Source organism: Rhineura floridana, chromosome 7 (genome assembly GCF_030035675.1).
Source record: "Rhineura floridana isolate rRhiFlo1 chromosome 7, rRhiFlo1.hap2, whole genome shotgun sequence".
Classification (NCBI taxonomy): domain Eukaryota; kingdom Metazoa; phylum Chordata; class Lepidosauria; order Squamata; family Rhineuridae; genus Rhineura; species Rhineura floridana.
Genome location: NC_084486.1, coordinates 46495721 through 46521035, shown reverse-complemented (window position 1 = coordinate 46521035; position 25315 = coordinate 46495721). Strand labels below are relative to the sequence as shown.

At 39.8% G+C, this 25315-nt stretch overlaps 1 protein-coding gene across 20 annotated transcripts in view; it reads left to right on the top strand.

The window, feature by feature from the left end:
* Window positions 1–25315, top strand: part of SLC16A12 (solute carrier family 16 member 12) — a 90939-nt gene that overhangs the window by 51470 nt on the left and 14154 nt on the right. For 19 of the 20 annotated variants that reach the window (XM_061635438.1, XM_061635433.1, XM_061635443.1 and 16 more), the window contains 6 exons: window positions 4567–4787; window positions 6104–6169; window positions 7257–7360; window positions 9298–9441; window positions 14880–15462; window positions 16290–16549. In XM_061635438.1, the coding sequence (XP_061491422.1) occupies window positions 4678–4787; window positions 6104–6169; window positions 7257–7360; window positions 9298–9441; window positions 14880–15462; window positions 16290–16549 (1267 nt within the window). In that variant the 5' untranslated portion in view covers window positions 4567–4677. The remainder of the gene's footprint in view (window positions 1–4566; window positions 4788–6103; window positions 6170–7256; window positions 7361–9297; window positions 9442–14879; window positions 15463–16289; window positions 16550–25315) is intronic. The other variant, XM_061635453.1, reaches the window with a different exon arrangement.

Below are 25315 nucleotides of genomic sequence, written 5' to 3'. Positions count from 1 at the left end.
TGGTACTGGAAGGCAGAAGAATCAACAGGGCTGTAGCTGTATTGTACTATTGGTTTTTTTAATATATGTTGTTGTATTAACATTGTATTGATATAATTGTGTTTTATGATTTTTATATCGTAAACTGCACTGTGATTTTTTTAAAAAAAATGAAGAGCATTCTTTAACCATAATGAAATAAACAAATAGCCCCAAGCAGGCTGTTGAACAGGTGTGTGGAGGCAGTTTTGACATGGTTGAGGGTGAAGAAAGTGAAACTTAATCCATACAAGATGGAGAAACTCAAGAAGCCTGTTTTTTTTGCAGATTGAGGTGTTCAACTGGCTTCTGAAAGGCCAGATTTGCAGCTTGGCCACTTGATGCTATCTTGTGTAGTAACAATGACCGGGAATGCATTTTACCAGCTTAGACTGATTCACCAGCTGTGCGTCCCTGTCTCGATACGGTGGAGTTTATATCTTGCCATGGTTACATCAAAACTGGACTACTTCAGTGTGCTCTACATGGGACTGCCTTTGCAGATGGTTTGAAAACTTCAGCGGGTGCAGAATGCAGCAGCTTTAATGTTGATAAAGGCTGAATGTTTGTACTACATCACACCTCTTCTTCGTCAGCTGCACTGGCTACTTATTTGCTTCGGTGCCCAATTCAGGATGCTGGTATTGACTTTTAAAGCCCTTAATGGGGTTCAGGACCAAGTTACTTAAAGGACCACTACAGAAGAAGGAAGGGCACAAGAGATGGAGCATTTTCAGTGATGTCCCTATACTTATGGCACTTCCTCCCTTGGGAAATAATATCAGCTCCCTCCCTGTTGTCATTCAAGTGGGCCTTAAACATTTTTTTAAAAAAATTCAGATTGCTTTTAATTGATATGGTAGATTTTTTTTCTTAGCGGCCCAGTTTTAGTCCTTCTGCTGGAATGGCTGACTGAAATTGAATGCAATTAAAATAGTATTATTTTATTGGCTTTTGCTTATTATTATTGTATTAATTATTTTATTGTATATATTCTAAACTGATTGTATCAGATATTGCATTTTGGAAGGCAACTAACTATATTTTTTTTCCAAGCATATTTAAATGTATCATTTAAAGTGTGCACCAATGTTTTCTTATACAAGAGATATTGGGTCTCAAGAAGCCAAGCCCTCTGATATGAAAGTTATTTCCCTTCTTCACAGATGAAGAGGTAGCTCAGGGGCGTATCCACTTAAGAACTAATATTAGCTCATAACTATGAGGAGATATTGTATCGGTGTAATTGTTAAGTCTTTCACCAGAGAATTATGGGAGCTGTAGTTGGGTGAGGCTGTGAGAATTCAATTAACTATCCCTAGCCACACACCCTCTCTTTGGAGAGAGGAAGTGGCTTTGAAATGAATCTAAGTCTAGTCTAGACTGTTGTTATTGCTTCAAATGCTCTGAGGTCAAGTGCATTTGAACCATGTTCTGATATAACGTGGGCCCAAGGACAAGATATGGCAGTGCCATCTATCTCTGAGAAAGAAAGGGATACAGAAAAGTTGAATTATAGGTTCTAGGATAGTGGTATAACTTTGGATATAATTGGTTGGGCTTTAAAAAACCAACAACTCAACAATGCACAAACAGCTATAACAGAAAATGGGTGCTCAGTGCAAGAGGCAGTTGAACACAGGCAACTGGCAGTTAGATAGGAACCACCAACTTCCATGTATAAATTCCATGAATAAATACATAGATTCCTCCTCTCTCCCTACCCCCACTCCCTTTCTAACTTAAGACCAGTTTGCTTTTAAGTACCCATTTTGTCATCATTGCCTTTGGGGATTAATCTAGAATGGTTTTCTCTAGAACTGCATGGGTTATTTTTTTGGTGTGCTAGCTTATATGTTCTTGGGATGAAACTGGATATTTTAACTGTTTTACTGGTGTCACCCTTTGGATTTTATGGATTTATATTTGTGCATAGTTGTAAAACTGCTCTGAGGGACAACTGTGGACAAAAATTGTTCTAAAGGCCTTTAAAACAAACAAATAGGGCAGGGATCTAGGAGAAGGAAGTATATTCTGTTGAGATGAGACTTGAACCTGGTTGGCAGTCTTTGGCATTTAAATGGAAGTCATCTTTGCTCTGGCTTTACATTCCAGCATCGTGATCCAGTTCTGCATTCAAGGAAAGCAATAAGGGAGATGATCTTGAAAGGCACATATGACAGTTGGGCGCTTAAATGTTATTTATGCTTTTGACATTCTACCCTTCACGAAAGACTGTAATTGGGTTTTTTCATCACTGGGGGAACATTGTCACGAAAATCGCATGTGAATCAAGAGTCACCATTCTGCGCAGCTGGGAGCTTAGCCCATTGGGAGACCTCCTTTTTAAAAGTCAATATTGTGTGAATAAAAATGTTCTATCGTTAAGGCTAAGGCTGAAATCCTGGGCATGGTTACTTGGAGTAAGTGACATAAATGAAATGTCTAAATAAATAGGAGTGGAATATGGATAGTAAGGCAGTCATCATATGTACACTGAAATGGGAGTTAAACTTATAGTATTTGCATAGGACTGGGCTGCACATACACATTTCAGTTTCAAAGGTAGTGTCAGATCATTAATAATATTGAATGATTGACATTTGTATAGCACTTTCAGGTATTCAAAACACTTCATGTGCATTCTCTGGTTGCAAGCCATAACACAATCCTGTAAGTTAGGAAAGGATGAGGGAGTTTACATTTTAACTTGAACTTACAAAATTCAAACTTTCTGAAACAATGCAGAAACTGAAATACAGCAATACTCCGAAATCCATACTTTTCTGAATGTTGCAATGCTGTACTTTGCTCAAGTAATGTGCCCCCAAATGCACGTATTAGGTGAAAGTGTACATAAAACTGCATATACGAGTGAAAATAGCGTACCAAAATGCATTATATTCAGCAAATTACATATAAAATGTGCTTAGTAAGAGAAAACTGCACTAAAATGTTGTCAAATTTTCATGAGGACCAAAATAATAATAATTGCAAACTGATGTGGAAATGTAGAGAACTAAATTGAAGTCTGGAAAAATGAGAAACTGAGAGAGACCAGATTTGACAGATTTGTCTATCCCTGAAGTATTTCAGATGGGGGGATGGATTGAGGAGGCCATAGACCACCTTGTAAGGTCATGGCTAAGGCGAGATTCAAATTGATGACTAAGGGCACAATCCAACTCATATTTATGCCGGGCTGAGGGGAGTTGGATGTGGTGGACCCCAGGTTGAGCTGGCAGGGTCCCAGCTGTGCTGGACTCCACCAGCAGAAGCCCCTCACCCCAGCTCTGTCACAGTGGAGCCAGAACCCTGTTGGCTCAGTTGGGGGTCCGCCAGGGAAGCCTAGCCTGGCAGAAGTCAGTGTAAGTCTCAAAAAAGGGGTGTTCTGGGGGCATGTTGGAGGAGGGACCAAGGAGGGAAACTTAAGTAACATCCAACTTCCATGGGTCCCGATCTGGGCCAAAGTCACACAGAGAAAAAGGTTGGTCTAAGAAAATAATTACAATGCAAGTCTATGGAGAGTGTGTACTTGCCAGTAGGGGTATTCGTGAGAGCTGGCTTTTACTTTCCTGTCCTTGCAGCTCCCCACTGAGTCTGCATTCCGCACGCTCCTGAGTAGCAACTGGATGCTGCAGACCTTTCCGCCAGCACCTCCTCCGCCGGCACCCCTTTCCCTGGCTTCCCATGAGTTGCATTGCTCTTACCCAGTTTGGCTCTCTGGCTCTCAAGTATTGAACAACTCCCCTTAAAGTAATTGGACATGACAGTTTAGGATTTAGTCAATATTGGGGATGGGGGAGAAATTCGATTCAGTTTACATTTAAAGCCAAATCTGTCAAATCCACACTTTCTGAAACAATAGGAAAATTGAAACTCAGCTCTCTCTCAACATTCACAATTATACAAATTTTGTGATGTAGTTTTCCAAGCAAACAGTGTTTACCAAAATGTATGTTTTATGGGGAAATGTGCATAAAAATGTTAGGAGAAATTGCTTGCAAAAAATGTGTACATTGGTCAAAACTGTATACAAAATTGTGTTTATTAGGAGAAATCCACACTACAGTGCTGAAGAATTTTCATGAGGATTTTTTTTTAAAAAAAAATCACAATAATTCACAGAAACGTGAAGAACTGAATTTAAGAATGGAAAAATGAGAAAGGAAATTGACAGATTCTTCCATCCCTAGTCCATATATATGCATTTTGAATTGTAATGTGCAATGATACATTTACCGGACTTTAAAAATACTAATGATACATTTTCTGTTAGTTACAGAGATTCCATCTGTTCTTGGTGACATGAACATCAAGTGAGATCGGTCAAGTAACTCTGGATTAAACCAGCTAATATGGCTCATAGTCAGCTGCTCCCAACAATGCATAGAATTTACATCCTACGGTTGTTGGGGTTAAAAATAAAACTTCTTTAAACAATAAAGCTGCCTTTCCATTGAACTATTTGATAGTGGCCTTTTACAGAACAATGTGTGGTTTGCTTTGATCCTTTCCCTATTGTCCCTTTTCGTTTTCTTGTTTCAGATGTCGAATAATCTTTGTGCCAGGTAACATTCCCTGCATACCTTGCCTGTCAACTGGCGCTGGTCTTTCAGAGTGACTCTGGACAAAATAGAAAGGCCCTCCACCACAGCCATGGCTGCACCAAGGAAAGGTTTAAGTGCCTGCCCTCCGGATGGTGGCTGGGGGTGGATGATTGTGATTGGCTGCTTCCTTGTCACTATCTGTACTAGAGCTGTAACAAGGTAAGATCATTATGGAGGTGATTCTTTGCCCAGCTTTTTGGTTGTTATCCCTGGCTTAAATGAAGGATTTTAATTGTCTGGCAGATGCATGCTGTGTCTCTCCATCAGCTACGGAAATAAATTGATAAGACAGTGGTTTGTGTGGGTGAACTCAAGGCTACAGCTTTATTGATTACAGAAAGCTAGCGGGGTTGGCATAGCAGTAGGGCTTTCTTCCCTCTCTCTGGTGCTGAGGGAACATTTTCCCCACCCGTCAAGCAGCCAGGAGAGGGGAACCACCCATGTTAATTGGCCAGCAACTTTTGACCCCAGGTGGGCTCCGCTAGAAACCAGGAGCCTGCCTGGGGTAGGATGTGCACCATATGATCTGGCCCCACCCAAGTTAGGGGTGTTCCTCATATCTCCCCCATTGGGCCCCTTATGGGGGTCCCCCTTTATGTTTAATGTGGCCAAAAGCCAACTCAAAGGAAAAGAGGCCAGCTACATGCAGGGCAAGGTGCCTGCCCCACCCCTTTCTTGTCTCTTACAAGGCCTTCTGAGAGCTTGGGCAGCGTTGCAAGAGTTTCCACGAGTGGGAGAGCATTGCTTTTTTAAATTAATTTATTCATATAAGATTTTAATTGTAATTAGGCTACATTGCATTTTATTCTGTAATCTGCTTTTGTCATTTACTTTGTCTATGCCCTTAAAACAAGCTTAAAAGTGTTTTAAATAAAATAAATGATTAGAATTAAAGCTTACACAACTTGCTGCCCTTTCATTACATCTTAATCCAGCTGCCTGAGGTGTGTGCCTTACTCTACCTAGCGCTAGAGCTGGCCCAGCTTCGAAACCTTTCTGAAATTTTGTGCAAGAAGATGGAAAGTGAAAGAACTAAGATGGGGAGGGCCCTCTGGTAGTTCTGCTCTTTTTCAAAGTCTTTGCCCTAGGAAATTCTGATGCACCAGCTCCCTTGTGACTTTTCAAAGGCTGGCCTGGACTGCTTTTATTCCAAGAGGCCTTTGAGGGATATATTGCTGGTGCTCTTTGTTGGTTTCTGTTTTGAGTTGTTTCCCACCCCACTGTTAATGTTGATTGGTTGGCTATAGTGTTGGTGTTGTTTTTTAATTGTAATTTTATGTGAGCCATCTTAAGGATCCTGATTGTGTGAAAGATTACATATAAATTTAGTAATTTATATTTCCTATGTGTATTATTTATCCTTGCTGCAACAAATGATTATGTATTTTTGTTTAATAATCAATTATTTTTGTTTGATAAATAATCAAGACCCAAACACATAGTTGACGGTCTATGTACTGTTTTGTCTTGATTAGGGTTGCCAGGTCTCCAGTTGTTGCTCAGAGACTCTGGGGTTTTTTGGATCCTCTCTGGGTCTCTGGGTGAGTCACCCCAATCTTTGGACTCTTAGCTTACATGTTTTTAAAAAATTAAATTTCTGGGTGGTTTGGATAAAGAGATATACACCGGAATGTCAGCCATCCCCCACAACTTCTGTTAGTGCTGGCTGCTCTAATCCCCGCCCTTTCAGGTTTTTAGCCAATAAGTGAAGTCAGGGTTGTGATTGAAGAGGGATTTGTTGACCTTCAGGCAGAACCCATTGCAAGTCCTGGAAACAGTTTCCTTTTCCTGCTTGTCTGCACATCTCATAAACTGAGTAGGTCAGCAACAGAGTCTTTCTCTCTGTGTACAAACCATTTAGAACAAAATATCACAGCAGGATCCTGGTAGGCATGCACAGTAAACAATTTCAGTTATGATTATAATAAAAGTGTTCTTGCAGGGTTTTTTAATTACTTGCAAAAATAGCATATTGTACATTTTATCTTTGAAATAATTTTGAACAGAAATTTAAAAAGTGTACTTGAAGCTTATTATGGGATGGGAGGTGTTTGCAAAGTATGAATATACATATACTCATTTTAATAATATTGGTTGGAAATATTGCAGGAGGAAAGAACTGTTACGTTATGTGGGAAGGAACTTGTGGGATTGGTAAACTAATGTCACATGTGTATTTAGTACTGTATAAAAGATCTATGCAGACTGTGCTTCATGGCAGTCTCTGCTGGATGATTCTGGGAGGCTGACCCTGCATATGCTTGTAAAGAATAAAGGCCTACCTTTTTGCTTCAAGCCTGTGTCTCCAAATTTCTTCAAGGACCCCCAGTAAAAGATCCCATAGGAGAAAAATTCTCCATCAGGGGAGCTGTCTTATACCGAATCAGACCTCTGATCTGTATAGCTCAGTATTGTCTACACTGTTTGGCAATAGCTCCCAGCACTACACGGAGATACTGGGGATTGAATCTGGAACTTTCTGCATGCAAAGCAGGTGCTCTACCGCTGCGCTGTGGCCCTTCCCATATCTCCATCCTCTGCGGAATCCGTAGGCCCCAAGTTAGTTTCCATTTATTCTTTCACTCTGGTTATCTTCACAGGTTGATTGACATCTGTGTGTTTTTTCAGGTGCATCTCAATTTTTTTTGTGGAGTTCCAGACATACTTTGCTCAAGATTATGCCCGGACAGCTTGGATTCATTCCATTGTAGACTGTGCTACCATGCTTTGTGGTGAGTATTTGGATCGACTGTGTATATGGTGGACTGCTTTTAGGCTGCAAACCTAAATATGCTTATGTGGGGGTACGTCTTACTGAACTTTGTGGGACTTACAGCTGAGTAAACCTGCATGGGATTTCATTGCACATCTCCTCTACTACAGTGTGATGCAGTCACAAATAACCAGAATCGAATGGATTTAGACTTGCCCAATAATCAGAACAAGCATTCCCCCAAATCTTTTTGATTCCTTGTTAGGAAAAGGGATCAATTTCCTTGTTATGGTTGGTAGGTAGGTAGGTAGGTAGGTAGGTAGGTAGGTAGATAGGTAGATAGATAATGTATTTTATTAATCGGAAGTTTAAGGCAAATACTTGTTGGTGGCACATTTAAGATCCATAGTCTTCTCTTTGTTTTGGACTGCTTACATCCAAACCTTAAACTAAAATGCAAAACTCACATAATATTATTCATCTTTGGGCTGAGGGGTGTAATCATACAGGGTCTCAGGGGGTCTTAGATCCCTTATTTTGGGGGGGAGCCAAGTCCCAGCAGGGTTCCTATGTCTCCAACATCCTATGATAAAATCATCATGAAAGCAGAGTGTGTTAGCCACTGAGAAGAGTCTTCTAACTTTCTTCCTTGTTGTTTCCTGTTGATTGGAACCAATCAGAGTGAAAGGAGTTCCTGTTAGTTCCTATTCTAAAAAGCCAAGTTGTGGAGACTGAGAAATCTGTAATTGCAGAAGAAGAGACACCGAATCCTGATGATAGCATCCCATCTACATTATCAAGCAGTTGGGTGGCAGCAGGAGATAAACATGTAGAAACTGAATTCAGTGATTCAAGCAATATCTCTGACAGTGAGAAAAGACAGTCAAATGGCAACAGTGACAAGAGAAGCAGAAAGCAGTATTCAAGCCTGGCCAGATTAATCTATATTATTAGAAGATTGTATAATCTTAGAAGGGAGGCATGGCTGTGACTATTAAGAAGGAACCCACACTTCTGAATTTGCCACCACACTACTGCTCGAGCCTCTGAAGAGCAATATTAAGCAAGCATAAGGGAATCAGTACAGTGCTTCCACTGCCTTCCTCCTCCCTGGCTGGTAACTTGGTCCTTGCACTGGAAAGGGATAGGCTGGATGTGTGGTCTGTACATGGGCTTGCCCTGGCACATTGTACTTCTATGCCTGATGAGGGATGTTTGACGCTTTAATTCATGTTTAAGCAAACTGGCCCTTTTTGCACTCCCTAGACTAAAAAGCGGGGAGAATGCACCTATCATTTGCTTTTTGCACTTCTTCAGATTTTGCACTGATGTTCTCAGCTCAGAAATGGTAACACCAAAGTGCATACAAAAATGTGTTTTCTGTTGAAGTGTATGCAAAAATGCACATTTTAGGGTAAAGTACTTTTCAAATGTGAATTTTCATACATTTTTCAAAAATCACAGATTAATGGGGAAATGAGACAATAGATTTGTGGATGGACACATTGAAACTGACACTGGAAATAGACTGATTTGTCCATCCTTATACACAAACACTGTCTAGTGCCTCATGGGGAAGGGATGTATCATGCTTATTTTCTTTTGTAAGATATTCTACACACGTATTCCATATATGAAATGGACTGAGTTGATGTAGAACACAGAAGGATCAACTTCCCCCCCACCAGAGTATAGTATTTCTACGTAACTTAGGGAGTATGTTATTAATTTAAATGCATAGTGCATTCTGATGTTAGAGTAGGTGACAATATTTTTTTCATTTTTTTCTTTTGCACTTGTTTTTGAAGAGAAACAGCCAAGGCTGAACGATATATGGAGGGGAGGGGGCAGAACCCATCACAGCATTCTGGATGTGATTCTGAAACGTCACATAAATCTTTATGTTCTTCATCTGAAAGTATGCCTGCTACTGACTGCATCCATTTTCATTTTAAGCTCCGCTTGGGAGTTTTATCAGTAATCATGTCTCCTGTCAAGTGGGCATCATGCTTGGAGGATTGCTTGCTTCTGCTGGACTCATCTTGAGCTCCTTTGCCACAAGCCTGGAGCATCTTTACCTTTCCTTAGGAGTTCTTACAGGTATCATTATTACTGTCTGTGTTGCCGATATTATTGTACGGTTAAAATAATTTTTCTCTGTGCTTCAGGAACGTTCCCTGAGAGTCCAGTTCTGTGCCTATTTTCCGGGAAGTAAGCCCCACTGAATTCATGGGGACTTGCCCTAGGTAGGCATGAATAGGACTGCAGCCTTACAGCACAGCCCCGTGCATGTTGTTCAGGACTAAGCCACAATGTGCTGAAGAGGGCTTCATTGTATGTATGTTTAGGGCTGTAGCCACTGGGCAAAATCCAGTTGGTCCTCCTAGCATTGTTGCTGCACTAGAGGACGAAGCAAGGTGCTTTTGGCTGGTTTCTTCTCTCCCCCCAGCACCCACTGAAAATGTGTTCTGGAGGGTTAGGAAAGCAGTAGGAGCTGCAGAAGGAAGGGGAAACTGGAAGAAAATACCCTCCTCTTCTCCTCCTCCTCCTCCATCATTAGTGGACTGCTGTCTCATTGGATCAAAAGACCTAATGCTTTTGCAAAGGCCCCAGCTGGATATGGCTAGCTGCCAACTTTCTAACTACACATTTGAATCCGGCTGCTATCATTCCTTTTTAAAGACTGTGAACAGAGGTGAGGAGATGAAGACTTATGCAAAGCTATCCAGTGAGAACTATTATCTACGATGAGATTTGAAGAAAGAAGGAGGGGATTGGGTCATAGGCAATACAATCAGGAATATGAAGGAAAGACTTGGAACAGAGCCAAGATTAATTTTGGAAAATAATAATAAATGTGAGTGCTGGAAACCACGATAGAATCTTAATTTTGGAATTTGCTTTGTTTTGGTGGATTGTTGTAATGGTGTGCATAGAGTGATCAAATGTTGGTGTTAGGACTTGAGTTTTAGCAATAAAACAAACCTTTTTTTGGAATTCAAGCCAAATTCTCCCACTATTTCTCACTAAGATTTTCAAATCTGCAGTTGAAAATTGGCCTCTCAAACTCTGGATTTTGAAAGTTAATCGGTTTTCAAGTGGACCCCCCCCCCCCAGTTATAGGCCACACATTGTGATTATGTGAAACAGGCAGATCAGTTAACTCTGCATGCTAAATTCACTAAATTTACATTTGGAACTAAGATCCTCTGCTGATCATGTTGCTCTGGATCATTCCCAGTGGATTCAGCCATTCCTTTTTCTTTTTTGTGAAATAACCTTCATTGTTCTCCTAGTTTATTTCCTCCAAAAATGAGGAATGGAAATGTTTATGTGGAAATTGCTGACTTATTAAAATTAGCATTATAGCCACGGTGATGTGAGCTTAGAGCTCAGACCCCTGCAGTTTAATAACAATTTTGTAGAAATGCTATACTCAAATGCTGCCAATAGCTTGTTTGCTAAGAAGAAAAATGTTGTTATAGAATGTGTTGTGCCAGGACTTCAGTATCAGCCTTTGGCGCATCTGTTGACCATAAATTATACATTCTTTGCAACCAATAGCGTTAACAAATTTCTATCATGCCATGGAGGCTTCCTTAATGAGAGTTGTCATGAGAGCTGTCTATGGAACTCACTGCCATAAGCCAGGATGATGGCCCCTTTTAATAAAAGGATTAGACATTCATAGAGGATGGGTGCAAGCATATATTGGCAATGATAACTAAATGGAGCATCTATTTTCAGACGCAGTATACCTCTTGAACATAGCAGATTCCGAGCCTCTTACTTTCATGATTATAATGAAAGAAAAACAAGGATGTGATCTGCCTCGAGACTGGATTACTGCAATATGCTCTATGCGAGGCTGCCCTTGGCCCTGGTTTGGAAGCTTCATCTTGTGCAAAATGTGGCAGCCAGAGTGCTGATGGTAGCTGACAACATGTAACACCACTCTTACAACATTTGCACTGGCTGTCCATCCCCTGACCGAGCCAGATTCAAGGTCCTTGTGTTAATTTACAAAGCCCTGAGCAACTTAGGTCCAGGGTATCTTTGGGTCTGCCTGAATCCTTATATCCCAGCTCAGTCACTGAGATCATCCGCAGGAGCGGCTTTGGTCATCCCCCAAGTTGACAAGGCTCATTTAACATCAACAGGAAATAGAGCCTTCAAGTGTCATCAGCCCAGTTTTCTGGAATGCACTGCCAACAGAGATTCAGCAGGTCTGTTTTAACTTTTAAAAGCCTGCTGAAAACCTTTTTGTTCCATCAGGCTTATGCAGGCAATTAAGAAGATGTCTTTTTTACTGTGATGTGTGTTTTACTGTATTTTAAATGGTTTTTACTGTACTTTTCTTCTTCTTCTAAACTGCTTTGATGTTTTTTAAATGAAAGAGTGGTATACAAATATTCACTAATAGGCAAAAACCCTTGCGGTTTAAGAACATACCTATAGCCAAGAGTCAAGGTCCGCCGGAACCTTGACTCCATTATTGTAGCAGTTGATCCTAATGAGGTGTCCAGAGCACAGTCTTGTCCTGTTTTACTGGATGAGTTTCAGTTGGTACAGCTCGAGGATGTGGACAAGGTGCTTGGACAGGTGCGGGCGACCACTTCTGCTCTGGATCCTTGCCCCTCATGGCTAATAAAAGCTAGCAGGAATGGAACAGCCGGCTGGGCCAAGGAGTTGATTAATGCCTCTTTACGAGAGGGAGTGGTCCCATCCTGCCTGAAACAGGCGGTGGTGAGACCGCTCCTAAAAAAACCCTCCTTGGACCCTGATAATTTGGACAACTATAGGCCGGTAGCAAATGTTCCATTCCTGGGCAAGGTCCTAGAGCGTGTGGTCGCTCGCCAACTCCAGGCTCTCTTGGATGAAACTGATTATCTGGACCCATTTCAATTGGGCTTTTGGCCGGGGTTTGGTACAGAAACGGCCTTGGTCGCCCTGTATGATGACCTCTGTCGGGAGAAAGACAGAGGGAGTGTAACTCTGTTGGTTCTCCTTGATCTCTCAGCGGCGTTTGATACCATCGACCATGGTATCCTTCTGGAGCGACTTACGGATTTAGGAGTGGGAGGCACTGCTTGACGGTGGCTCTGCTCCTATCTCGGGAATCGTCTCCAGAAGGTGATGCTGGGGGAACATTACTCGAGTCCCTGGGTACTCCAATATGGAGTCCCACAGGGTTCAGTTCTGTCCCCCATGCTTTTCAATATCTATATGAAGCCGCTGGGTGAGGTCATCAGGAGTTTTGGAGTGCGTTTCCAGCAATATGCTGATGATACGCAGCTCTACTACTCCTTTTCATCTTCGTCAGGTGAGGCTGTTGATGTACTAGACCGCTGCCTGGCCGCGATAATGGGCTGGATGAGAGCTAATAAACTGAAACTCAATCCTAACAAGACTGAGATGCTGTTGGTGGGAGGGCCCTCTGCCCAGATGGTTGACGTTCGACCTGCCCTAGATGGGGTTACACTCCCCCTAAAGGAGCAGGTACGTAGTTTGGGGGTCTTATTAGATCCGCTCCTGTCACTTGAGCCTCAGGTAGCCTCGGTGGCACGGAATGCATTCTACCAGCTTCGGCTGGTAGCCCAACTACGACCCTATCTGGACAGGGAGAATCTCGCCTCAGTTATCCATGCTATGGTAACCTCTAGATTGGACTACTGTAATGCACTCTACGTGGGGCTACCTGTGAAGACGGTTCGGAAACTTCAGCTAGTGCAAAATGCTGCGGCCAGAGTTCTCACTGGGACAAAGAAATTTGACCATATAACACCTGTCCTGGCGCAGCTGCACTGGCTACCGATATGTTTCCGGGCCAGATTCAAAGTGTTGGTTCTTACCTATAAAGCCCTAAACGGCATCGGACCGCAATACCTGGTGGAACGCCTCTCTCGCTATGTACCTACCCGTTCACTACGCTCGACGTCGAAGGCCCTTCTCCGGGTCCCAACTCATAAAGAGGCCCGGAGATCAACAACTAGATCTAGGGCCTTCTCAGTGGTGGCCCCCGAACTATGGAATGCCCTCCCAGACGAGATACGCCTGGCGCCTTCTTTGTTATCTTTTCGGCGCCAGGTGAAAACCTACCTTTTCGCCCAGGCTTTTTAAACATTTTAAATTTAATTTTAAACCTAATATGGATTTTAATTTATAAACTCATGGCAATTCTATTTTGGATTTTTATCATGTTATATTTTTCACACTTGCTCATATTTTAATTGTGATTTTATCTGTTGTACACCGCCCTGAGAGCTTTCTGCTATAGGGCGGTCTAGAAATGTAATAAAATAAATAAAATAAATAAATAAATAAATATTTCTATCAAACTTTAAAAAGCAGGGAAATTGTTCAGCTACAGTGAATGCACCAGGGTAGCAGGAGACCTGACCTCCTCTTTGAGATATTGGACTGCCCTACAAATTTGTCAAAATGCAAACACAATTTTGGTTGGTCTTTCACAGTCCAATCCACTTGCTGTGTAGCTTGGAAGAATTTGGTAATTAATGGGTTGCTTACAAATGCATGATTTCTCATCACTTGTGTAATCTGTACTTAATTACACTTGATGACTCTTGAGAGCTGGTCTACATATTAGGCAAAATGAAGTAGTAGGCTCAGGTATCAGAACGTTGGACTGTCTTACTTCAGACTACAGAGGATGTAGGATGTTGTGTTTTTTATTGTTTGACTATATGGAGAAGGGGGAAAAAGCACTCACTGCATGTAATAAACTAGCACATGGGGGGTTGAGCATAGCCTTCTCCCTGGCGTTTCCTATATAAAGGGAGATTTTTATGTGAGCAGAACATTTTAAAATATGACCTCCACTCCACCACAGTCTGAAGCGGTACATCCCAGAATTCTGCAAATTCATTTTGCATAACAAGTGGGATCTACAACAAAATGTTGCAATACAGAATGCCCCTGTTGAGTTTTCCAGCCAGCCATGCCCTCTTCCAGGGTACTCCACTCCATTCCTTCCCTCTCTGACTTTCTGTGTATTTATTTTTTTACCCAGAATCCAGCCAACATTCCATGCTCAGTTTTCATGTGGATTTTTTGTAGTTTTAAAGGCTTGTGGTTTTGTTTGTTTTGGGCTTCTGCAAATGTTGGGTTTCCCCTCAGTCTATTGATACCTCTCTTTGATGCACAGATGATGCCATTTTGGGTATGTAAAGATGCATGCCTGGAGAATAAATTCACCATTAGCAGACAGGATGTAAAGATTGGCTCTTAGCTGAATGTGTCAACTGTCTCCTGTGAAAGGAGCAGTATTGAACTGATATTGGCCGATGGAGAAGAGTCCACCCTCTGCAGCCATCACAGGAAGGGAGGCTGCTGGGATGAATGTGCTAGTGACGCCCACCTCCACCACCTCTATTTTCATTGCCTACTAATTTGTGGAGGGCAACTGTTTGAAGTGGGGAGTCTTTTGTATCCTTAGAGGCTCCTTGCAAGTTTGAGAACCTTTTCTCTGTCAATTTGACATTAAATTGTAGCACGTATGTGTGATTTTCTTCTTCCAGGACTGGGATTTGCACTTTCTTACTCACCAGCCATAGCAATGGTGGGCAACTATTTCAACAAGAGAAAAGCCTTGGCTTATGGGATTGCCATGTCAGGCAGTGGCATTGGCACCTTCATCCTAGCTCCCGTGGTCCAGATGCTGATTGAACAGTTTTCCTGGCGTGGAGCCTTACTCATCCTGGGAGGATTTGTTTTAAACCTCTGTGTCTGTGGTGCCTTGATGAGACCGATAGCAGGCAAAGAGGACTGCAGGAGTGCGCCTGAGCAGGAGTGTGGGCCAGAAGCCCAAAAGCAGGACCTGAAGCAGTGGTCGGTCTGTTCTCCGCTGATCAAAGTGTGGTCTCCCAAATGTTTGTGCCGGTGCTCGTGGCAGGAGTACCACTTTTTACTGTTGCCGGACTTTGTGGTGCTTGCGGTGTCAGTCTTATTTATGGCTTATGGCTGCAGTCCTCTCTTTGTTTACCTGGTGCCTTATGCATCAAGAGTTGGGATGAGCCACCAGCAGGCGGCTTTCCTCATGTCCATCCTTGGGGTCGTCGACATCATTGGCAACATCACGTTTGGATGGCTGACAGATAGAAGGTAATGGTGGAAAGTGGTGCATAGAAAGTGGGGCACAGGGAGAGGTGTGCAGTATAACGAGCGCCAGGATGTGCCCTGTAGATCTTTGGGGGAAAAGCCATTTCCATGTTGAGAAGAGATCCCCTTGAGAAGCAGCTTGCCAGATGGGCTCCGCTAGATTCCTGGCAGGTGAGGTGAGGCGGCAGGGAGGTCAGTGTGGTGCGAATATACTGGCAGGAGTGCTTGAATGTTTGCATTATGCCAATCTCTCTGCCTTCTCGCCCATCCAGGTAAGCAACAGCAACCCACATGTTGGGAAGCTAGGGCAGTGGCTCTGTCCCAACAGGCAAGATGTTTCTGATCATCTTCTGTATTGTCCTTACTCCTCCCCTTCCCCCTCCACACACACACGCTTTAGATTGTCATAGAAATTCTGCAAGCAAATGTTTGGACATGTTCCCACCCTAGTAGCAGAACTAGTCTAAGTGCACAGTGCAATGCAAAATGCCTATACTGTAGTACCATACAAACATGCATATATTAGGGGACAGTGTGTGCAATTTTTCATGCAGATATTTTTTTAAAAAATGGCAAGCTGATGCAAAAGTGGGGCAAACTAAAGATTGGAGGAAGAAATTGAGAGAAACTGAAATTGGCAGGTTTGTCCATCCCTAGTTCTAGCAAAGGTGACAGTGAGCAGGCACAGACAACTAAGGAGCGCTGACAAACATTCGTGGCTGTTCAGTAGTCCCTGGCACAAGCTATAAACTTTAAAAGTTTCCCAAATAACAATGAGGAATTCACTGCAACTACTTCTCTCCCTCCTTATCTTGCTTACTGCCCTGCAGGTGTCTGAAGAAGTATCGTTACGTTTGCTACTTCTTTGCGGTGGGAATGGATGGCCTCTGCTGTCTCTTCCTTCCGGTTCTGCAGAGCTTTCCACTCCTTGTGCCTTTCTCTTTCACCTTTGGGTATTTTGATGGAGCCTACATCACACTTCTTCCAGTGGTGACCGCGGATGTGGTGGGCACAGCTTCCTTGTCATCTGCCCTCGGGATGGTGTACTTCCTTCATGCAATACCATACCTTATCAGCCCGCCTGTCGCAGGTCAGTTTGTGTGTGGATCAGTGTAATCAATATGCAAGCCTGTTCCCGTATGAGTGAAGTACATGGCTTTATTTGCTTCTTTCCAGTCCTTCCTGACTGTATGCTGATATACATGGTAGATAAAAATGGATGGTTTAAAGAAAAAAATTGTGATTTAATTTTTTTAATGTTTTTACCTTAAATCAGCCTTTTAATTATTATTTTTATCAATGGTGTAATAATCCAAATATATATATAAGCCTGTTGGCTCTGCAGTGACTCTGTAATCTGTACATTGAATGAGTGCCCCCTTCTGGATGCTTTGATTTCAAGAAGGATTTTCTATGAAAATGAAGAGCCAGTTTGATTATTTCACAAATGTGAATATGTGCACCCTGCCTACCAAACACAGACATTTCTATTATGTTATCAGTTAAGCAGTGCATGCTGTAATACAGGGGTCACCAAACGTTTTGGTCCTGCAGGAACATTTGCAAACAGGAGAAACTGCTGTGGGCACCGTGCACACAACAGAATGCTGCTCTCAAGGCTAAATTGAAATTGGCAGGGGAAGGATCCTGAGGGCAGCAGGGAAGGCCTCTATGGGTGCCTGTGTGCCTGTGGGCCCCCTTCCAAAGATTGGCAATCTTTGTTGTAACATGTTCTAATATGAGTAAAAGTCAATTTGTCAAAATATTATAAAAACAGTCCCCTCTTATAAAGTTTTACAATTACTCTACTTAGTTTTAAATGAACATGGCTTAGCGGTCAGATTTGCACCATTGATTAGAAAGTATATGAAGGTGGACCAATGGGAACTTATGCTGGTTTTAAATTTAGAATGATTTGAATCATTGACTAAATTCACTCTGGTTTAACTCAGTCCACTCTGTGTGATATAAAGTGCTGGCAGTTTGGTGGGTGGAGCATTACTTTCACTCAGGAAATTTGGTTTCAAATTCCAGCTCAGCTATGAATTCACAGAACGCCCCTGCCAAGGCACCATCTCTTAGCCTCTGCCCACCAGCTGTAAAATCATAGCACATAAAAGCCAGATAGTTGTCATACTTTAGGGTGACCAAGAATCAAAATCAAGGTGAGCTATGCAGGTGAAGGCTGTGTTGCAGATTGGGGCTGCCTCTGTTCTAAGTGGCTCCCAATCAGTTTTATGAGACAAAGAAAATGAGCTACAATCTGGGGTGCAACTGACAGGGCTGGTCATCTTGTAATTCTGTCCCATTTGGCCAGAGTCTGATGGGTACAGAGCAGACATAATTTTGTCTCAGATTTAGTACCTTCTTGGATCTTGAGATTACCTACTGTTAAACACATTAACATTGACCTAAACACTAACAGCTTCAAGGTTTTCTGGCAAGCCAAGGAGAGAGAACAGGAGGACACTGCCTGAAGTTGTATGGTAAGATGTGCAATGCCTATTGTATGATGACAGGTACCATAACTCAGTGGCAGAGCACATGCTTTGCATGTTGAAGGCCTTAGCATCTCCACCTCAAAGGATCAGGCAGCAGGTGATGGGAAAGTCCTCTGCTGGAGATCCTGGAGAATTGCTGCCAGTCAGAGCTGTAGACACAATACTGGATTTGAACTTCAGCACCGAAGAAGAGCCCCGCTGGATCAGACCAAAGATTTATCCAGTCTGGAGTCTTATTTTCCAGTCAGATGCCTACTTGGATAAACAGATGCGAGGTTAGATACATAAAACAGTCTGACCTGGTATAAGGCAGCTTCCTATGATCTGAACCACGTTTGGGTGGAATTAAATAAAACCTTGCTTCCCCTTATGCCAAACACTAGAGGGCAGCATCATCCTTCTGTATGCAGGGCAAATGCAGAAAGAGGAACTGGGAGAGAACCAGTTAAAAAGGGAAAAATCACCATCACCATACTGCATTATTTCTATAAAACCAGTCAGGTGTTCAATAGATCTGAAATCTGTTTTCTTTGTTGTCTTCTCCGTAAGATTGTTCCTTTTTGGGGGGGGGGGTTCTTTCACTGGTCTCTTATTAGTCAAGTGCCACACCTTGTTTCTTTAATTGCATTAGGTCCAAGCCTGCTGCAGATCCTCTTGTGCTGCTACAAAGAAGCAGCAGCAGGCAAATGTCTGTGCCAAGGCAACTCAAATTCTCTGCCAAAGAAAGCAGAGTTGTTTGGCCTATATTTGTTAAGCAGATCAAAGAGATTGGCACCATTTCTGTTGCTTAGTTTGTATAACAAGAGCCGGTCTGGTGTAGTGGTTAGAGTGACAGGCTTTGGTCAGTGTGGGGTGGGTGGGTGAGGGGAGATCAGCATTCAAACCCTTACTCTGCTACGAAACCTTCCTCACAGGGTTGTTGCGAGGACAACCAAGTGGGGCAACCCGCATCCCGATACATCACCATGAGTTCCATGCAGGAAAGGTGGGATACACATGTTGGCAGTGGTGTTGATGATGCCAATACGTTCTGTGTCTGCTTCTGTGTCTGCACAGAACAATGGAGAGAACGGAAGCCCTGCCTTTTGTTGCCGGAAATACTGTTGCTTTTGAGATATAACTAGGCACAGTCCACAAACTTTCAAGGATTAATCTTTGCAGCCATAGGGGTTAGGAAATGGCTTTATTTTAAAAGAAACAAAACCTGAGATTTCCCACATGAGTAAATGCCGCACTTAGCAACCACCTCCAGTGATTTTCCTAGGTGTGTCTGGAATTGTACTCTATTTCCCACTCAGTAGCGTGGGCAGCAGCACTGTGTCTGAAGGGAGTTCCAGCACTTCTGGTTCAGCTCAGTGGAAGGGAGACAATTAGCTGATGTGCAGACAAAAGCTTTTTTAGCAAAAATGTGTGGGCGGTATGACAGAGCTAGTCATTGCCCATTGTGCACAGGTTTATTTTTTCCATCCTGCTTTGGTCAAGCAGGGGTTTCAATGTATATTTTATTGCTTTCTTTGCTTTTGAACAGAAATCATAGTTGAACATAGGTATGGGGGGAGAAATTGGATTCAGTTTACATTAAATGTGAACCTACCTAATTCACACTTTCCGAAACAAGACATGATCCAAAAACTTCAAAATTTGCACTTCTCTGAATTTTTCGATGCAGTTCTTCGGCCATGTAATGTATCCAAAATTGCATATACTAGGATAAATTGTGCCTACAAATGAATATATTAGTGAAACAACTTAAAATGCATTATATTAGATAAATGTGTGTATTACCTAATATTGCAAACACAAATATGTATATTAAAATCATATTAAAGTGCTGATGAATTATTAAAATATTTTTTAAATAATTTTTATTCAAATTTTTCCAAAAATAAACAAAACAAAGTAAAAAAAAACATAACAATACATCAACAAAAAATGAAAATAAAATAGTTGACTTCCGATTTGTTGCAGATCAGCTATAAGTATATAATATACATCAAACCTGTCCCTTAATGTATACATACAGAGTCCCTTTTCTCCGTAGGCTGTCTTAATTAATCGTCAAATCCCAGTATCATCATTTTATTTTGATCTTTCAACAATAAGTCTAAGAGAGGCTTCCATTCCTTAAGAAATGTATCTGTCGATTTTTCTCTAAGTAAACATGTCAATTTGTCCATTTCTACTAAATCCATTAATTTCAATAGCCATTCTTCCATTGTTGGTGTTGATTCCATTTTCCACTTTTGTGCATATAATAATCTTGCTGCCGTAATCATATATGATATTATTCTTCCATATTTCTTTTCTATTTGTTTATCCATAAAACCCAATAAAAAAAATTCTGGTTTTGACTGAATATTTATCTTTAGAATTTTTTGCATCTTCCTACCTATCTGTGCCCAAAATGATTTTGCCTTTTTACATAACCACCACATATGATAAAATGATCCTTCTTGTTGTTTACATTTCCAACAAACATTAGAAACATTACTATACATTTTTGAAAACTTTTCTGGAGTCATGTACCAACGGTACATCATTTTATAAAAAATTTCTTTAAGATTATAGCATAGTGTAAATTTCAAACCTTTTTTCCACATATTTTCCCATTGATCCATTTGTATGTTATGACCAAATTTTTTTGCCCACTTTACCATACACTCTTTTACTTGTTCTTCCTCCATATCCATTTTCAATAAGAGTTTATACATTTTCGCAATTATGTTTTCATCATTTGTACACAATCCTATTTCAAAATCAGATTTATTTATTTCAAACCCATACATTTTCTTGTCCATTTTATATCTTTCTAACAATTGTAAATAGGCAAACCATTGAAAACTATATCCTTCCTTTGTCAGTTGTTCTCTCTCTTTCATTGTATATTCTCCATGTACATTTTCTAATAGTTCTTGATAAGTTAACCATTTCTCTTTTCCAGCCATTTCTCTTCTATAAAACGCTTCTTGACTTGAGACACATAATGGTATTTTCGAATAAAACCTTGGTTTATATCTATTCCATATTTTCAACAGAGGACGTCTTATAAAATGATTGTTAAAGTCTACATTTACTTTTACTTTGTCATACCATAAATAACCATGCCATCCCCACGTCAAATTATGGCCCTCCAAATCCAATAGTCTTTTATTCCTCAATAAAATCCATTCCTTTATCCAGACTAAACAGCAGGCAGCAAAATAAAGTCTCAGATTCGGTAATCCCAGTCCTCCTCTTTCTTTGGCATCTTGTAGTAGTTTAAATTTAACTCTTGGTTTTTTTCCTTGCCATATAAATTTAGAGATATCTTTTTGCCATTGTTTAAAAGGTAAATCAGAGGATATTACAGGTATTGTTTGAAACAAAAACATCATTCTCGGTAATACATTCATTTTTATCACAGATATTCTACCCATTAATGACAGTTGTAGTTTATCCCATCTTAGCAAGTCTTTCTTAATCTCTGTCCATAATTTTTCATAATTATTATGAAACAACTTTGAATTTTTATTTGTCATAATGATACCTAAATATTTCAACTTTTTCTCTATTGTAAAATCTGTCTTGTCCATTAACTCTTTCTGTTCCCTTAAAGTTAAATTTTTCACCAACATCTTTGTTTTTTGATTGTTGATCTTAAATCCTGCTAACGGTCCAAATTCTTTTAATTTGTCCATCAATACATTAATTCCTTCCAAAGGATTTTCTAGTACAATTATCAAATCACCAGCAAATGCTCTCAATTTATATTCTTCTTTTTTTATCTTTAATCCCGAAATTCTTTTATCTTGCCTTATATCTCTAAGCAGCACTTCTAAGACCAGAATAAATAAAAGGGGAGATAAAGGACATCCCTGTCTTGTACCCTTTTGTATTTCACATGAATCCGTTAAATCTCCATTAACAATTATCTGAGCCTTCTGAGATGTATAAATCGATCTAATCCATTTTATAAAATTGTCTCCAAAATCCATTTGCTCCAATACCTGGAACATAAATTTCCAATTCAAATTATCAAATGCTTTTTCAGCATCTAAAAAAATCAAAGCTGCTTGTTTATCATTTCGTTGTTCTAAATATTCCAAGACATTCAAGACATTCCTGACGTTGTCACGTAATTGTCTTTTAGGTAAAAACCCTGATTGATCTTCCTGAATAAATTGTTGCAATATTATTTTCAATCTTTCTGCCAAGATCATTGTAAAAATTTTATAGTCATTATTCAATAGAGATATTGGTCGATAATTTTTTGTTTTAGTTAAATCTTGTTCCTCTTTAGGTATTAATGTTATATTAGCATTTTTCCAACTATCCGGTATCTTTCCCTCTTGCAGAATAAGATTCATTGTAGACTGTAAAGGTAGTAAGAGTTCTTCCTCCAAACATTTATAATACATTGCAGATAACCCATCTGGTCCTGGTGCCTGTCCTAATTTAATTTTGTTTATAGCTTCAGATATCTCTCTTGACGTAATAGGACCATTAATAGCTTGTCTCTGAAAGTCTGTAATTTTAGGCAAATTCTGTTTAGATATATACTCTTCTATTTTTTAAGATGGAATTTCCTGACATTTGTACAATGTTGAATAATATTGATGAAAAATCTTTTTAATTTTTACATTATCTGTCAACGTCTCATCTCCTTCTTGTATCTTTAAAATGATATTTTTTTGACGTTCTTTTCTTAATTTATATGCTAACCATTTCCCAGGTTTATTTGCAAATTCAAAAGTCCTTTGTTTAGCAAAATTTAGTTTTCTTTCAATTTCTCTAACTGTCAGCATTGATACTTGCTTCTGTAACATTTTGATTTGATTTACAATAGAAACTTTAGTTGGATTCTTTTTCAATTCTTCCTCTTTTTGTTTTATTTCTTCCAAAATTAATTGCATTTTCTGTTGTTTCTTTTTTTTTAATTCAGAATTACATTTAATAAGATATCCCCTCATAAATGCCTTACTTGTATCCCAAACGATATTTTCACTTGTTCCTTTATGTAAATTATGTTCAAAAAACTCTTTTAATTTCTTCTTACATTCTTGTACTACTTTGTCATTCTGTAATAAAGATTCATTTAGTCTCCATCTAAAACCAAGATTTTTCTTTTTTAAAGTTAATATCACAGGGTTATGATCCGAAAAAGTTTTTGGTAATATACCCATTTTAAAAGTGTCCTTCACTAAAATTTTAGACATCCAAACCATATCAATCCTCGAGAATGTTTTGTGTCTTTCTGAAAAATAAGTAAATTCCTTTGCATTATCATTTATATATCTCCAGGTATCCACCAATTCTAAATGTTCCATCAGTTCAAAGCAAATCTTTGGTAATTTACCCTGTGTCTCTTTGATATTTTTTTCAGAAAGCCTATCAATTTTTGGTGAGATTACCCCATTCCAATCACCCATAACACACCAATGGTCATATGAAAACTCTGACAATTTTTCCATAAGTCCTGTGTAAAACCTTGTTTTATCTTCATTGGGGGCATAAATACCCACTATCAAAATGTTTGTACCCTGTAGAGTAATTTCGACCCCCACAAATCTACCACTATCATCCAATAATACCAATTTAGGAAGCAATTGTGGGTTAACGTAGAGAACAACTCCATTTTTTTTTTTGGTCCAGCCGAAATAAATTCTTCACCCAAATTTTTACAAATCAAATATTTGGAATCTTTCTTCTTAATATGAGTTTCTTGTAAACAAATTATATCCAATTTTAATTTTTTCAAATAATGAAACACTTTCTTTCTCTTCTGCACCGTATTGGCTCCATTTATATTCCAAGTTAGATATTTGTAATCCATCTTTAAGCGTGTATTTTAAAATGTGCCTGTTGCTCCTTTTAATCCATCATCTTCCTTCCCTTCCTCTGCATATCTTGTTGACTTTGTTCCCCAGGAATTATATCCATATCTTTGAGTTTATCTTCATCCATATCTTTTGAAGCTTTTCTCAAGAAGTCCCTTGCTTTTTGAACAGTATTCAATCTATATTTCTGTTGTCTGAATGTAAAGATCACTTCTTCTGGAACATCCCATCTAAATTGAATTTTGCGTTGCTTAAGTTTCTCTGTAAGGAAAGCATATTCTTTTCTCTTACGTAAAAGTCTAATAGGAATTTCTTTCATCACCAGTATTTCCTTACCATCAATTTTAAAGGTATTTTTAAAGTGTTGCTGTAATACCATATCTCTGGTCGTCTTCTTTATAAAATGAACAAGCACATCTCTTGGAATTTTATTCATTGTTGCATATCTGGAATTAATTCTATAAACTTTGTCTATTTGAAATTCCATCCGATCTTCATTCAAATCCAGAAATTTTGCTAGAGCATTAACAATTTTATCTCTGATGTCTTCACCTGTTTCCTCAGGAATTGCACGGAATCTCAAACAATGTTCTTTATTTCTCATTTCAGTCACAGCCATATAATCCAATTTTTTTTCTAATTCCAGATTTAATATATCTGTTCTATTCTCCAAGATTTGTACCTTTTCTTTAGTGTTTTTTGCATCCTCCTTTATTTGCCCAATTGTCCCTTTAATCTCATCCACTTGTGTTTTAATATATTTTTTTATATCTGTCAATTCAGTTTTCATATCCTGTTTTATATCATTAATCCCTTCCATTATTATTTGAAACATATCTGGGGGTATAGCCCCTTCCTGTGGATCAGTAGAACCTCTTCGCTCCCGGGCCTTAGTTGCTTTTTTAGTTGTCATTTTCAAGAGAAGCCTTTAATTTCTGATATTAATCACTGTTCCAAAACCTAGAGGCAGTCTATTTCTTTTTTTTTTCCTCCACCAGCAAAAAAGTTAATATTCCAGGCCTGTTATTGAAATCCAGCCAGCACAGCACAGTTCTTATCTACATCCAAGAATGCAAAACAATTCTGGTTCCCAACACCAAGCAATTAGTAACATATACAAGCAGCAGATTCGTCCAAAAAGAAATAGTCCAAGGAGAAAAATAGTCCAAAATATAATAATTACCTCTCATCCGTTTTTAAACTTTAAAGCTCCAAATTCAGGCCAGCTTTTTGTCGTAAAAAAAGTATATAAGTTGTTTACATTTTCTTTCTTCCTTAATTATATTTAAAAGAGAAAAAGTATGACTCACCCAGGTTTCTCAGCTGCTGATTCGTAAACAAATCTCTTTTATTGTAGTAATTTAAGCCGAATGATAAGATTTAGACAGAAGTAGGCTCGCTGGTTAAGAACGTTTTTTTTTAAGAAGAAAAAAAAGAACGCTTCGCTTTTTTCCAGTACAGCTTGCGTGGAAATCCTGACTCCGTCTTCAGCCGATCGGCATGCCTTCTTATCTCAGGGATTTCCTGATCAATTCCAGC